The sequence below is a fragment of the Crinia signifera genome, chromosome 5, assembly GCF_055691185.1.
Source record: "Crinia signifera chromosome 5, ASM5569118v1, whole genome shotgun sequence".
NCBI classification, from domain to species: Eukaryota; Metazoa; Chordata; class Amphibia; order Anura; family Myobatrachidae; genus Crinia; species Crinia signifera.
In genome coordinates, this window is record NC_139221.1 from 3,985,821 (window position 1) to 4,001,224 (window position 15,404).

The 15,404-nt window shown below is 45.6% G+C and overlaps 1 protein-coding gene across 5 annotated transcripts in view; it reads right to left on the bottom strand.

Moving 5' to 3' along the window:
* SMARCD3 (SWI/SNF related BAF chromatin remodeling complex subunit D3) overlaps positions 1-15,404 on the bottom strand; it is an 81,376-nt gene that overhangs the window by 15,427 nt on the left and 50,545 nt on the right. For all 5 annotated transcript variants that reach the window (XR_014474763.1, XR_014474761.1, XR_014474762.1 and 2 more), the window contains exons 7-8: positions 15,097-15,258; positions 6,588-6,685 (exon numbers count right to left, since the gene is read on the bottom strand). Coding sequence is in view for 2 of the 5 variants with exons in the window: in XM_083186528.1 (XP_083042654.1) it covers positions 6,588-6,685; positions 15,097-15,258 (260 nt within the window). In the remaining 3 variants the exon portion in view is untranslated. The remainder of the gene's footprint in view (positions 1-6,587; positions 6,686-15,096; positions 15,259-15,404) is intronic.

A 15,404-nucleotide genomic window follows, 5' to 3' on the forward strand; every position in this document is an offset into this window, starting at 1 on the left:
ATTTTGATCGATCACCTGATCTGATCGTTACAGAAGTTGAGATGTTGGAGGAGATAGATGAGGTGGTGTAGGAGGTAGGTGAGAGGTTGGAGTAGATGAGGTGGTGTAGTAGGTAGGTGAGAGGTTGGAGTAGATGAGGTGGTGTAGTAGGTAGGTGAGAGGTTGGAGTAGATGAGGTGGTGTAGTAGGAAGGTGAGAGGTTGGAGTAGATGAGGTGGTGTAGTAGGTAGGTGAGAGGTTGGAGTAGATGAGGTGGTGTAGTAGGTAGGTGAGAGGTTGGAGTAGATGAGGTGGTGTAGTAGGAAGGTGAGAGGTTGGAGTAGATGAGGTGGTGTAACAGGTAGGTGAGAGGTTGGAGTAGATGAGGTGGTGTAACAGGTAGGTGAGAGGTTGGAGTAGATGAGGTGGTGTAGTAGGTAGGTGAGATGTTGGAGGAGATAGATGAGGAGGTGTAGTAGGAAGGTGAGAGGTTGGAGTAGATGAGGTGGTGTAGTAGGTAGGTGAGAGGTTGGAGTAGATGAGGAGGTGTAGTAGGAAGGTGAGAGGTTGGAGTAGATGAGGTGGTGTAGTAGGTAGGTGAGATGTTGGAGGAGATGAGGTGGTGTAGTAGGTAGGTGAGAGGTTGGAGTAGATGAGGTGGTGTAGTAGGTAGGTGAGAGGTTGGAGTAGATGAGGTGGTGTAGTAGGTAGGTGAGAGGTTGGAGTAGATGAGGTGGTGTAGTAGGAAGGTGAGAGGTTGGAGTAGATGAGGTGGTGTAATAGGTAGGTGAGAGGTTGGAGTAGATGAGGTGGTGTAGTAGGTAGGTGAGAGGTTGGAGTAGATGAGGAGGTGTAGTAGGAAGGTGAGAGGTTGGATTAGCGAGATAGTTACATAGTAGAAAAGGCTGAATAAAGCCTTGCGTGCATCTAGTTCAACCTAGATTTTTATATATTATCCCTTGTTGTATAGCCTGTTCTGAAAATTTTAAAGAAAGATTATGATTCTTATTTGTACCCATGGAGGTTTTTAACCAATAAATGTTTATCCAACCTTATTTTAAACGTATTTATTGTTTCTGCCGACACCACTTCTCCTGGAGGAGAGTTCCAAAGTTTGACTGCATTGACCGTAAAGAAATTTTTTCTTTCATAACTTAGATTCCCCATACCCCTAATTAGCTTTGTTGCTCTTCTTTGATTTTTTCTACTTCTATGATGTCCTTTAGATGGGGTCTAACCAATGATTTGTACAGAGGCATAATTACTTTTGAGTCCCTAGTTTCCATGCCCCTTTTAATACATGCCAGAATTCTGTTGGCCTTTTTTGCTGCTATGTGACATTGAGCATTACACCCCAGTTTGTTATCTATTTGGACTCCCAGATCCTTTTCCAGTACTGAATTACCCAATTCACCCCCACTTAGGTTATAACTAGCACACTGGTTATGTCTCCCAAGGTACATGACCTTGCATTTATCCACAGTGAAACCTCATCTTCCACATTTTTGCCCACTTGTCTAGATTGTAAAGATCATTTTGAAGCATGGTGACATCTTCTGTTAAATTAATAACTCTGCTCAATTTTGTATCATCCGCAAAGATGGATACATTGCTGAGTAACCCCATCCCAATATCGTTAATAAAAATGTTAAATAAAATGGGCCCTAGAACCGAACCCTGTGACACTCCACTTAGTACTGGTATCATATTTGATACGGCACTGTTCACAATTACTCTTTGTTCTCTATTACACAGCCAGATCCCAACCCATCTACAGATAATTGCCCCTAATCCCAGGTCCTCCATTTTATTTATCAACTTCTGAGATGAGGCATTGTAGTAGGTAGGTGAGAGGCTAGAGGAGATACATGAGGTGGTGTAGTAGGTAGGAGAGAGGCTGGAGGAGATACACGAGGCAGTGTAGTAGGAAGGTGAGATGTTGGAGGAGATAGATGAGGTGGTGTAGTAGGTAGGTGAGAGGTTGGAGTAGATGAGGCGGTGTAGTAGGCAGGTGAGAGGTTGGATAGTGAGATAAAGTGGTGTAGTATGTAGGTGAGAGGTGAGAGGATATGGAGGCAGTGTAGTAGGTATGTGAGAGGTTGGAGGAGATAGATGAGGCGGTGTAGTAGGTAGGTGAGAGGTTGGAGGAGAGAGACGAGGCATGAAGTAGGTAGGTGAGAGATTGGAGAAGATAGATGAGGCGTGTAGTAGGTAGGTAAGAGGTTGGAGGAGATAGATGAGGCAGTGTAGTAGGTAGGTAAGGGGATGGAGAAGACAGATAAGAAAGTGTAGTAGGTAGGTGAGAGGTTGGAGAAGATAGATGAGACGTATAGTAGGTAGGTGAGAGGATGGAGGAGACAGATGAGACATGTAGTAAACATAGAAACATAGAATTTGACGGCAGATAAGAACCACTTGGCCCATCTAGTCTGCCCCTTTTTTAAACATGTTACCTCAAACCATATTTGATCCTTATTTTTTTGTAAGGATATCAATATGCTTATCCCAAGCATGTTTAAATTCTACTACTGTATTTGCGTCTACCACCTCTGATGGTAGGCTATTCCACTTATCTACTACTCTTTCTGTGAAGTAATTCTTCCTCACATTTCCCCTGAATCTTCCTCCCTCTAGTTTCAGTGCATGTCCTCGTGTTCTGTTGCTCCTCTTCCTGTGAAGAATATCTCCCACCTGTACCTTGTTATAACCCTGATATATGTGAAAGTTTCTATCATGTCCCCCCTTTCCCTTCTCTGCTCTAAAGTATACATATTAAGATCTTTTAGTCTTTCCTGGTACATTTTGTGATGTAGGCCATGCACCATTTTAGTTGCCCTTCTTTGTACAGTCTCTAATGTATTTATATCCTTCTGGAGATATGGCCTCCAGCACTGAACACAATACTCTAGGTGAGGGCGTACCAATGACCTATACAGTGGCATTATTACTTCTTTCTTTCTACTGCTGATACCTCTCCCTATGCAACCAAGCATCTGACTTGCCTTCTTCATTGCTTTGTTACATTGCCTACCTGCTTTTAAGTCCCCTGAAATAGTGACACATAGATCCCTCTCTTCCTCAGTAGTTTCCATTATAGTGCCATTTATACTATATTTAGTCTTTGGATTTCTGAGACCCAAGTGCATGATTTTGCATTTTTTGGCATTAAACTGTAGTTGCCATGCTCTTGACCATTCCTCTAATCTACCTAGATCCTCAATCATTTGTTTTACCCCTCCTGGTGTGTCTACCCTGTTGCATACCTTTGTGTCATCTGCAAAAAGGCACATTTTACCCTCAATTCCATTTGCAATATCACCAATAAAGATATTAAAAAGCACCGGTCCAAGTACAGATCCCTGGGGTACTCCACTTGTAACCTTTCCCTCCTTTGACTGTACTCCATTTACTACAACTCTGTTTTTTGTCCTGCAACCACGCTCTTAAACTATCTTAGAATCCAATTCCAAGCTTTCAAGTTTATTTAACAGTCTGTGATGTGGGACAGTGTCAAAAGCTTTACTAAAGTCTAGATAAGCTACATCTACAGCCCCACCTTGATCTATTACTTTAGTCACCCAGTCAAAAAAGTCAATAAGATTTGTTTGACATGATCTTCCCCCAGTAAACCCATGGCTGTTTTGGATCCTGTAAATTGCTGGTTTTGAGATATTCTACAACTCTTAGTTTTAAGAGTGTTTCCATCAATTTCCCTACTACTGATGTAAGGCTCACTGGTCGATAGTTGCTTACCTCTTCCTTGCTTCCACTTTTGTGCGGTGGGACTACATTTGCTGTTTTCCAGTCCTCTGGGATTACTCTAGTAGCTAGTGACTGGTTTACTAATTCTGTTATTGGTTTTACCAGCTCCCCTTTAAGCTCTTTTAGTATCCTTGGATGTATCCCATCTGGCCCCATTGATTTATCCACTTTCAGTTTTGAGAGTTCTGTGAGGACTTTCTCCTCTGTAAATGTACTTGTCTCTCCCTCAGTTTTCTGACTATACTTGCAACTTAACTGTGGCCCCTTCCCCTCTCTGTCAGCAGTGAATACTGAGCAGAAATAATTATTAATATTATCTGCTATTACATTGTCCCCCTCAAGAAAACTTCCACTCTCTGTCTTCAGTCTAATTATTCCACTTTTTGTTTTTCTCCTTTCACTTATATACCCAAAAAAAGTTTTCCCCCCTTTACCCACTGACTGGGCCATTTTCTCTTCAGCCTGTGCTTTTGCACATCTGATTACATTCTTAGCCTCCTTCTAACAAGATACACCTCTTTGTCCTCATTCTTCTGCATCTGCTTAAATTTCTTAGTAGATAGGTAAGAGGATGGAGGAGATAGATGAGGCGGTGTAGTAGGTAGTAGAGAGGATGGAGGAGATGGATAAGGCAGTGTAGCAGGTAGGTGAGAGGTTGGAGGAGAAAGATAAGGCATGAAGTAGGTAGGTGAGAGGATGGAGATGATAGATGAGGTAGTGCAGTACGTAGGCGAGAGGTTGGATTAGCGAGATAAGGCGGTGTAGTAGGTAGGTGAGAGGTTGGGTAGCAAGATAAGGCGGTGTAGTAGGTAGGTGAGAGGCTGGAGATGAGGCGGTGTAGTAAGTAGTTGAGAGGATGGAGGAGATAGATGATGCGGTGTAGTAGGTAGGTGAGAGGTTGGAGGAGATAGATGAGGTGTGTAGTAGGTACAGTAGGTGAGAGGTTGGAGGAGATAGATGAGAAATGTAGTTGTAGGTGAGAGGTTGGAGGAGATAGATGAAGCGGTGTAGTAGGTAGGTAAAAGTTGGAGGAGATAGATGAGGAGTGTAGTAGGTAGGTGAGAGGTTAGAGGAGATAGATAAGGCGGTGTAGTTGGTAGGTGAGAAGTTGGAGGAGATAGTTGAGAAGTGTAGTTGGTAGGTGAGAAGTTGGAGGAGATAGTTGAGGTTTGTAGTAGGTAGGTGATAGGTTGGAGGAGATCGATGAGGCATGTAGTAGGTAGGTGAGAGGTTAAAGGAGATCGATGAGGCATGTAGTAGGTAGGTGAGAGGTTAAAGGAGATCGATGAGGCATGTAGTAGGTAGGTGATAGGTTGGAGGAGATAGTTGAGTTGTGTAGTAGGTAGGTGAGAAGAGGCATGTAGTAGGTAGGTGAGAGGTTGAAGGAGATAGATGAGACATGTAGTAGGTAGGTGAGAGGTTGGAGGAGATAGATGAGGCGTGTAGTAGGTAGGTGAGAGGTTGGAGGAGATAGATGAGACATGTAGTAGGTAGGTGAGAGGTTGGAGGAGATAGATAAGACATGTAGTAGGTAGATGAGAGGTTGGAGGAGATAGATGAGGCGTGTAGTAGGTAGGTGAGAGGTTGTAGGAGATAGATGAGGCATGTAGTAGGTAGGTGAAAGGTTGGAGGAGATAGATGAGGCATGTAGTAGGCAGGTGAGAGGTTGGAGGAGATAGATGAGGCATGTAGTAGGTAGGTGAGAGGTTGGAGGAGATAGATGAGGCGGTGTAGTAGGTAGGTGAGAGGTTGGAGGAGATAGATAAGGCGGTGTAGTAGGCAGGTGAGAAGTTGGAGGAGATAGATGAAGTGGTGTAGTAGGCAGGTGAGAGGTTGGAGGAGATAGATAAGGCATGTAGTAGGTAGGTGAGAGGTTGGAGGAGATAGATGAGGCATGTAGTAGGTAGGTGAGAGGTTGGAGGAGATAGATGAGGCGGTGTAGTAGGTAGGTGAGAGGTTGGAGGAGATAGATGAGGAGGTTTAGTAGGTAGGTGAGAGGTTGGAGGAGATAGATGAGGAGGTGTAGTAGGTAGGTTAGAGGATGGAGGAGATAGATGAGGCATGTAGTAGGTAGGTGAGAGGTTGGAGGAGATAGATGAGGCGGTGTAGTAGGTAGGTGAGAGGTTGGAGGAGATAGATGAGGCGGTGTAGTAAGTAGGTGAGAGGTTGGAGGAGATAGATGAGGCGGTGTAGTAGGTAGGTGAGAGGATGGAGGAGATAGATGAGGCATGTAGTAGGCAGGTGAGAGGTTGGAGGAGATAGATGAGGTGGTGTAGTAGGCAGGTGACAGTTTGGAGGAGATAGATGAGGCGTGTAGTAGGCAGTTGAGAGGTTGGAGGAGATAGATGAGGCATGTAATAGGTAGGTGAGAGGTTGGAGGAGATAGATGAGGTGGTGTAGTAGGCAGGTGAGAGGTTGGAGGAGATAGATGAGGAGTGTGAGAGGATGTAAGAGACACACGTGAAGTTGTGCATATCACTAGACTCTGACAACATTGCGAGCTTCCACAATATAACCATTTCCATGGAAATCTCTGGTTTCTGGACCTCATCTGGTAAAGCAGTTACGCTGATAATATGATGACCAAGATCAGGGAGCCATCATTGTAATATACAAGGAAAGTGGAGACGTGGCCTAGTCCCCCCCATCACTAGACACACTACAGATACTAATAACTCGCAGCATGCCTCTGGTAAGTGTGGTAACACACAACTATCACTGACATATACTGCACCACACTGCTGCCACATATTGGACATTGTCCTAGGGCCTGCCATAAGCCAGCCGCTACCTCCCACATATGGTGCCACCACCTGCACGTCATACCGCCATGGCTGCGCTCTCACCTGATAATGTGGTTGATGACAATAGGGTCTGGCGGAAGGAGCAGGTTTGTCAATCTCTGTGGGATCTCCGAGAACTTCAATCGGGGACAGTCAAAAATCTGGGAAACGTGAGAGACCATAAACGCCAGACCATGTTCCTCACCGTCCTACAACAAGGCTCCGAACAACATTGTACACAAGGAACAGCAAATGTTCCACAACAGACCGAACAATGGGGGCAGCGCAGTGCCCCCCACATGCCCAGGGGAAGGGTGGCTCCAACACAACACAAAGCTGGTATGGATGGAGGACCAGGTAAATGTTATATACAGCTCTGTGGTGGAGGCCCCAAGCTATTCTACAAGGGTGGACCTCTGATTGGCCAGAGTGAGCATGTTCCCGTAACCTTCCTCTGGTGTGCATCAGTGCAATCTGTTCTCCGACAGTCAGGACCAGGTCATAATGTCATCCTCTGTGATTGGTCTATGGAAAGCCGTCCCAGTGGTACCTGATAGTATACCCTGTGCTCGGCTGCTGGATCCTGGTGCCTCAGTCATGTAAGATTATTCCCAACTTCACCAGTGTCCAATTACTCTCTCCCAGGGCTGGTTGTTCACCGCAGTCACCGCCATCCCAGACTTGTTTAACTGTCACATATTTGGAATAGGTAGAGGAAAGCACTCTCTACTTGTGGGGGCACTCTTATACAGTAAATGTGTATTTATAATTTGATATAGATTGATATAAATTTTAGTGGGTACCGCTATACACATCTAGGGACCCCATATTGTGATTATTTGGTAAAGGGATATGTTCCCTCCATGTATTAAATTAATACTAAACTTTTAATAATTATAAAAAAAGGGGGGGTGACACACATAAATACATCCGTTTAAACACACAAATAGAAACAGTATATGCTGGAATTGGGGAAGGGGTTCTGTATTCAGTAAGTACTGAGGTGTGATACTATACCCTGGGGAAGGAGTTCTGTGTTCAGTAGGTATTGAGGTATGATACTATATCCCGGGGAAGGAGTTTTGTAATCAGTAGGTATTGAGGTGTGATACTATACCCTGGGGAAGGAGTTCTGTGTTCAGTAAGTACTGAGGTATGATACTATACCCTGGGGAAGGAGTTCTGTGTTCAGTAAGTACTGAGGTGTGATACTATACCCTGGGGAAGGAGTTCTGTGTTCAGTAGGTATTGAGGTTAAGGAGTTCTGTATTCAGTTAGTATTGAGGTGTGATACTATACCATGGGAAGGGGTTCTGTATTCAGTGGTATTGAGGTATGATACTATTCCCTGGGGAAGGAGTTCTGTGTTCAGTAGGTATTGAGGTGTGATACTATACCCTGGGGAAGGAGTTCTGTGTTCAGTAGGTATTGAGGTTAAGGAGTTCTGTATTCAGTAAGTACTGAGGTGTGATACTATACCCTGGGGGAGGAGTTCTGTATTCAGTAGGTATTGAGGCGTGATACTATACCCTGGGGAAGGAGTTCTGTATTCAGTAAGTACTGAGGTGTGATACTAGACCCTGGGGAAGGAGTTCTGTGTTCAGTAGGTACTGAGGTGTGATACTATACCCTGGGGAAGGAGTTTTTTTATTCAGTAAGTACTGAGGTGTGATACTATACCCTGGGGAAGGAGTTCTGTATTCAGTAAGTACTAAGGTGTGATACTATACCCTGGGGAAGGAGTTCTGTATTCAGTAGGTATTGAGGTGTGATACTATACCCTGGGGAAGGAGTTCTGGGTTCAGTAAGTACTGAGGTGTGATACTATACCCTGGGGAAGGAGTTCTGTGTTCAGTAGGTATTGAGGTTAAGGAGTTCTGTATTCAGTAAGTATTGAGGTGTGATACTATACCATGGGGAAGGGGTTCTGTATTCAGTGGTATTGAGGTATGATACTATTCCCTGGGGAAGGAGTTCTGTGTTCAGTAGGTATTGAGGTGTGATACTATACCCTGGGGAAGGAGTTCTGTGTTCAGTAAGTATTGAGGTTAAGGAGTTCTGTATTCAGTAAGTACTGAGGTGTGATACTATACCCTGGGGGAGGAGTTCTGTATTCAGTAGGTATTGAGGCGTGATACTATACCCTGGGGAAGGAGTTCTGTATTCAATAAGTACTGAGGTGTGATACTAGACCCTGGGGAAGGAGTTCTGTGTTCAGTAGGTACTGAGGTGTGATACTATACCCTGGGGAAGGAGTTTTTTTATTCAGTAAGTACTGAGGTGTGATACTATACCCTGGGGAAGGAGTTCTGTATTCAGTAAGTACTGAGGTGTGATACTATACCCTGGGGATGGAGTTCTGTATTCAGTAGGTACTGAGGTGTGATACTATACCCTGGGGAAGGAGTTCTGTATTCAGTAAGTACTGAGGTGTGATACTAGACCCTGGAGAAGGAGTTCTGTGTTCAGTAGGTACTGAGGTGTGATACTATACCCTGGGGAAGGAGTTTTTTTATTCAGTAAGTACTGAGGTGTGATACTATACCCTGGGGAAGGAGTTCTGTATTCAGTAGGTAGTGACAGTTTCACATAGAGACAGTTTGTCAATAATCAAGTATTGGTGGTATACAGTGTAGCAGACTCATATTATATCAAATAGACGATTTTTCCTTTAAAGATGATACATGTAATCGCATGCGATTTTATAGGGTGTGCGATGCCATTACATTAGCTATACAATGATATCATTGTATGACATACAATGATGTTTTACATACCCCCTCACTATCCACGCCACCCCGAAGCGTGGCGAGAGCAGCGTGCCCCGCGAGGAGCGGCGGAACGCGTCCTTCGATGTTTTAATACCCCCACTATCATGTCGGCGTGGAGTTCATTTTATATAGTGTGGCGAGCCCAGCGAGCCACCAAGCCCAAAGCGTGGCAAGCGCAGCGAACCCCACGTGGGGACGCGGATTACTGTATTGTATTCCGCGTCCGCTTGCCATACTATATAAGATCAACTCCACACCGACGTGGATAGTGGGGGTATGAAAAGGTCGGATGACGCGTTCCACTGCGCTCGCCACGCTTCGGGGTGGCGTGGATAGTGGATAATGGGGGGGGGGCTAAAACATCATTGTATGTCATACAGTGATATTATTGTATAGCTAATGTAATGGCATCGCACACCCTATAAAATCTTGCGGGAGGTGCGATGCGATGAGATCCCCCAGGGCTAAGAGAGCAGTGAATAAATTACATAGGAAAATCGCATCGCACCCCACGGTCCTTACAATGGCCCATGTGATGCGATTTTCCTACGCAGAATAGTCCACTAAGCAAATTGCTTAGTGGGCCCTGTGATAATACACAAGTACCCAAAACTCCTTCCCCAGGGTATATAATCACACCTCAGTACTTACTGAATACAGCACTCCTTCCCCAGGGTATAGTATCACACCTCAGTACTTACTGAATACAGCACTCCTTCCCTAGGGTATAGTATCACACCTCAGCACTTACTGAATACAGAACTCCTTCCCCAGGGTATAGTATCACACCTCAGCACTTACTGAATACAGAACTCCTTCCCCAGGGTATAGTATCACACCTCAGCACTTACTGAATACAGAACACCTTCCCCAGGGTATAGTATCACACCTCAGCACTTACTGAATACAGCACTCCTTCCCCAGGGTATAGTATCACACCTCAGCACTTACTGAATACAGAACTCCTTCCCCAGGGTATAGTATCACACCTCAGCACTTACTGAATACAGCACTCCTTCCCCAGGGTATAGTATCACACCTCAGCACTTACTGAATACAGAACTCCTTCCCCAGGGTATAGTATCACACCTCAGTACTTACTGAATACAGCACTCCTTCCCCAGGGTATAGTATCACACCTCAGCACTTACTGAATACAGAACACCTTCCCCAGGGTATAGTATCACACCTCAGCACTTACTGAAAACAATACAGCATATACTGTAGCTATTTGTGTGTTTAAATGGCTGTATTCATGTGTGTCACCCCCCCTCCCCTCTTTTAAAAATAATTATTAAAAAAGTTAAGCTTTCATTTAATTCACGGAGGGAACATATCCCTTCACCAAATAATCACAATTTGGGGTCCCTAGATGTGTATAGCGGTACCCGCTAGAGTTTATATCAATCTATATAAAATTACAAATACACATTTATAAGAGTGCTTTCCTCTTCCTATTCCAAATACATATGTTACTCTCCTGGGTGCACCTCCACACTAACTATCTAGTAATGAGGAAGTAATTGTGGATCCTACATACTATTGAACATATACATTACAAATACAGACCTGTGCGGTTCTTCTCTCCCTTCCCACCACCCCTTCTCCTTTTCCTTGTTTTTTATGACTGCCACATATATCAACTATTGGATACGCTAATTACTAGATATACCCACTATCGGGGACTATAATTACCAGATATACCCGCTATCGGGGACTATAATTACCAGATATACCCGCTATCGGGGACTATAATTACCAGATATACCTGCTATCGGGGACTATAATTACCAGATATACCTGCTATCGGGGACTATAATTACCGGATATACCCGCTATCGTGGACTATACAGTAATTACCAAATATACCCGCCACCGGGGACTATAACTACCAGATATATACCTGCTACCGGGGACTATAATTACCATATATATACCCGCCACCGGGGACTATAACTACCAGAAATACCCGCTATTGGGGACTATAATTACAGGTTAAACCCGCTATCGGGGACTATAATTACCAGATATTCCCGCTATCGGGGACTAGAATTGCCAGATATTCCCGCTATCGGGGACTATAATTACCAGACATACCCGCTATCTGGGACTATAATTACCAGATATACCCGCTATCGGGGACTATAATTACCAGATATTCCCGCTATCGGGGGACTAGAATTACCACGTATTCACGCTATCGGGGACTATAATTACCGGATATACCCGCTCTCGGGGACTATAATTACCACGTATTCACGCTATCGGGGATTATATTTACCGGATATACCCGCTATCGGGGACTATAATTACCACATATTCCCGCTATCGGGGACTATAATTACCACGTATTCACGCTATCGGGGACTATATTTATCGGATATACCCGCTATCGGGCACTATAATTACCACATACACCCGCTATCGGAGACTATAATTACCGGATATACCCGCTACCAGGGACTATAATTACCGGATATACCCGATATCGTGGACTATAATTACTAGATATACCCGCTACCGAGGACTATAATTACCACGTATTCACACTATCGGGGACTATATTTACCAGATATACCCGCTATTGGGGACTATAATTACCACATACACCCACTATCGGGGACTATAATTACCACATACACCCGCTATCGGGGACTATAATTACCACATACACCCGCTATCGGGGACTATAATTACCACATACACCCGCTATCGGGGACTATAATTACCACATACACCCGCTATCGGGGACTATAATTACCACATACACCCGCTATCGGGGACTATAATTACCACATACACCCGCTATCGGGGACTATAATTACCACATACACCCGCTATCGGGGACTATAATTACCACATACACCCGCTATCGGGGACTATAATTACCGGATATACCCGCTACCGGGGACTATAAATTACCAGACATACCCGCTATCGGGGACAATAATTACCACATATACCCGCTATCGGGGAATAACGCTGTATACCTGTGGTGGCTGTATCACGCTGTATACCTGTGGTGGCTGTATCACGCTCTATACGTGTGGTGGCTGTATCACGCTGTATACCTGTGGTGGCTGTATCACGCTGTATACCTGTGGTGGCTGTATCACGCTGTATACCTGTGGTGGCTGTATCACTGTGTCACGCTGTATACCTGTGGTGGCTGTATCACGCTGTATACCTGTGGTGGCTGTATCACGCTGTATACCTGTGGTGGCTGTATCACTGTCACGCTGTATACCGGTGGTGGCTGTATCACTGTTACGCTGTATACCGGTGGTGGCTGTATCACTGTTACGCTGTATACCGGTGGTGGCTGTATCACTGTTACGCTGTATACCTGTGGTGGCTGTATCACTGTTACGCTGTATACCTGTGGTGGCTGTATCACGCTGTATACCGGTGGTGGCTGTATCACTGTTACGCTGTATACCTGTGGTGGCTGTATCACTGTTACGCTGTATACCTGTGGTGGCTGTATCACTGTTACGCTGTATACCGGTGGTGGCTGTATCACTGTTACGCTGTATACCGGTGGTGGCTGTATCACTGTTACGCTGTATACCTGTGGTGGCTGTATCACTGTTACGCTGTATACCGGTGGTGGCTGTATCACTGTTACGCTGTATACCGGTGGTGGCTGTATCACTGTTACGCTGTATACCGGTGGTGGCTGTATCACTGTTACGCTGTATACCGGTGGTGGCTGTATCACTGTTACGCTGTATACCTGTGGTGGCTGTATCACTGTTACGCTGTATACCGGTGGTGGCTGTATCACTGTTACGCTGTATACCTGTGGTGGCTGTATCACTGTTACGCTGTATACCTGTGGTGGCTGTATCACTGTTACGCTGTATACCGGTGGTGGCTGTATCACTGTTACGCTGTATACCGGTGGTGGCTGTATCACTGTTACGCTGTATACCTGTGGTGGCTGTATCACTGTTACGCTGTATACCTGTGGTGGCTGTATCACTGTTACGCTGTATACCGGTGGTGGCTGTATCACTGTTACGCTGTATACCTGTGGTGGCTGTATCACTGTGTCACGCTGTATACCGGTGGTGGCTGTATCACTGTTACGCTGTATACCGGTGGTGGCTGTATCACTGTTACGCTGTATACCGGTGGTGGCTGTATCACTGTTACGCTGTATACCTGTGGTGGCTGTATCACTGTTACGCTGTATACCTGTGGTGGCTGTATCACTGTTACGCTGTATACCTGTGGTGGCTGTATCACTGTTACGCTGTATACCGGTGGTGGCTGTATCACTGTTACGCTGTATACCGGTGGTGGCTGTATCACTGTTACGCTGTATACCGGTGGTGGCTGTATCACTGTTACGCTGTATACCTGTGGTGGCTGTATCACTGTTACGCTGTATACCTGTGGTGGCTGTATCACTGTTACGCTGTATACCTGTGGTGGCTGTATCACGCTGTATACCTGTGGTGGCTGTATCACGCTGTATACCGGTGGTGGCTGTATCACGCTGTATACCTGTGGTGGCTGTATCACGCTGTATACCTGTGGTGGCTGTATCACTGTGTCACGCTGTATACCTGTGGTGGCTGTATCACTGTGTCACGCTGTATACCGGTGGTGGCTGTATCACTGTTACGCTGTATACCGGTGGTGACTGTATCGCGGTGTTACGCTGTATACCTGTGGTGGCTGTATCACTGTTACGCTGTATACCTGTGGTGGCTGTATCACTGTGTCACGCTGTATACCTGTGGTGGCTGTATCACTGTTATGCTGTATACCTGTGGTGGCTGTATCACTGTTACGCTGTATACCTGTGGTGGCTGTATCACTGTTACGCTGTATACCTGTGGTGGCTGTATCACTGTTACGCTGTATACCGGTGGTGGCTGTATCACTGTTACGCTGTATACCGGTGGTGGCTGTATCACTGTTACGCTGTATACCGGTGGTGGCTGTATCACTGTTACGCTGTATACCGGTGGTGGCTGTATCACTGTTACGCTGTATACCTGTGGTGGCTGTATCACTGTTACGCTGTATACCTGTGGTGGCTGTATCACGCTGTATACCTGTGGTGGCTGTATCACGCTGTATACCTGTGGTGGCTGTATCACGGTGTATACCTGTGGTGGCTGTATCACGCTGTATACCTGTGGTGGCTGTATCACGCTGTATACCTGTGGTGGCTGTATCACGCTGTATACCTGTGGTGGCTGTATCACGCTGTATACCTGTGGTGGCTGTATCACGCTGTATACCTGTGGTGGCTGTATCACGCTGTATACCTGTGGTGGCTGTATCACTGTGTCACGCTGTATACCTGTGGTGGCTGTATCACGCTGTATACCTGTGGTGGCTGTATCACTGTTACGCTGTATACCTGTGGTGGCTGTATCACGCTGTATACCGGTGGTGGCTGTATCACGCTGTATACCTGTGGTGGCTGTATCACGCTGTATACCTGTGGTGGCTGTATCACTGTTACGCTGTATACCTGTGGTGGCTGTATCACGCTGTATACCTGTGGTGGCTGTATCACTGTTACGCTGTATACCTGTGGTGGCTGTATCACTGTTACGCTGTATACCTGTGGTGGCTGTATCACTGTTACGCTGTATACCGGTGGTGGCTGTATCACTGTTACGCTGTATACCTGTGGTGGCTGTATCACTGTTACGCTGTATACCTGTGGTGGCTGTATCACTGTTACGCTGTATACCTATGGTGGCTGTATCACTGTTACGCTGTATACCTTTGGTGGTGGCTGTATCGCGGTGTATCACACTGTCACAAAGACTCACCTGTTGGAAGTACTTGTCCCCACTGATATACTCTTTGTCGTGACAATCCTGGAGCTTATTCGTCTTTATATATTGCCAGAGCGCCTGGATAATTACTGCCCGCGTCTGAGTGTGAATTCCGAGCAGTCGGGCGAGACGTGGATCCAATTTGAATTGTGGAGGCTGCGGATAAGACAAAGTAATGGGGAAGGAGCAGGGACAGGTTAGAAGTCTCTTCTCAGCGTAATAAGAAACGTTACAGTGATAACTGATATGATGGGGACTTAGTGTTGTGTATTACCGTATGGTGTAGTAGTGGTGTGTATTGC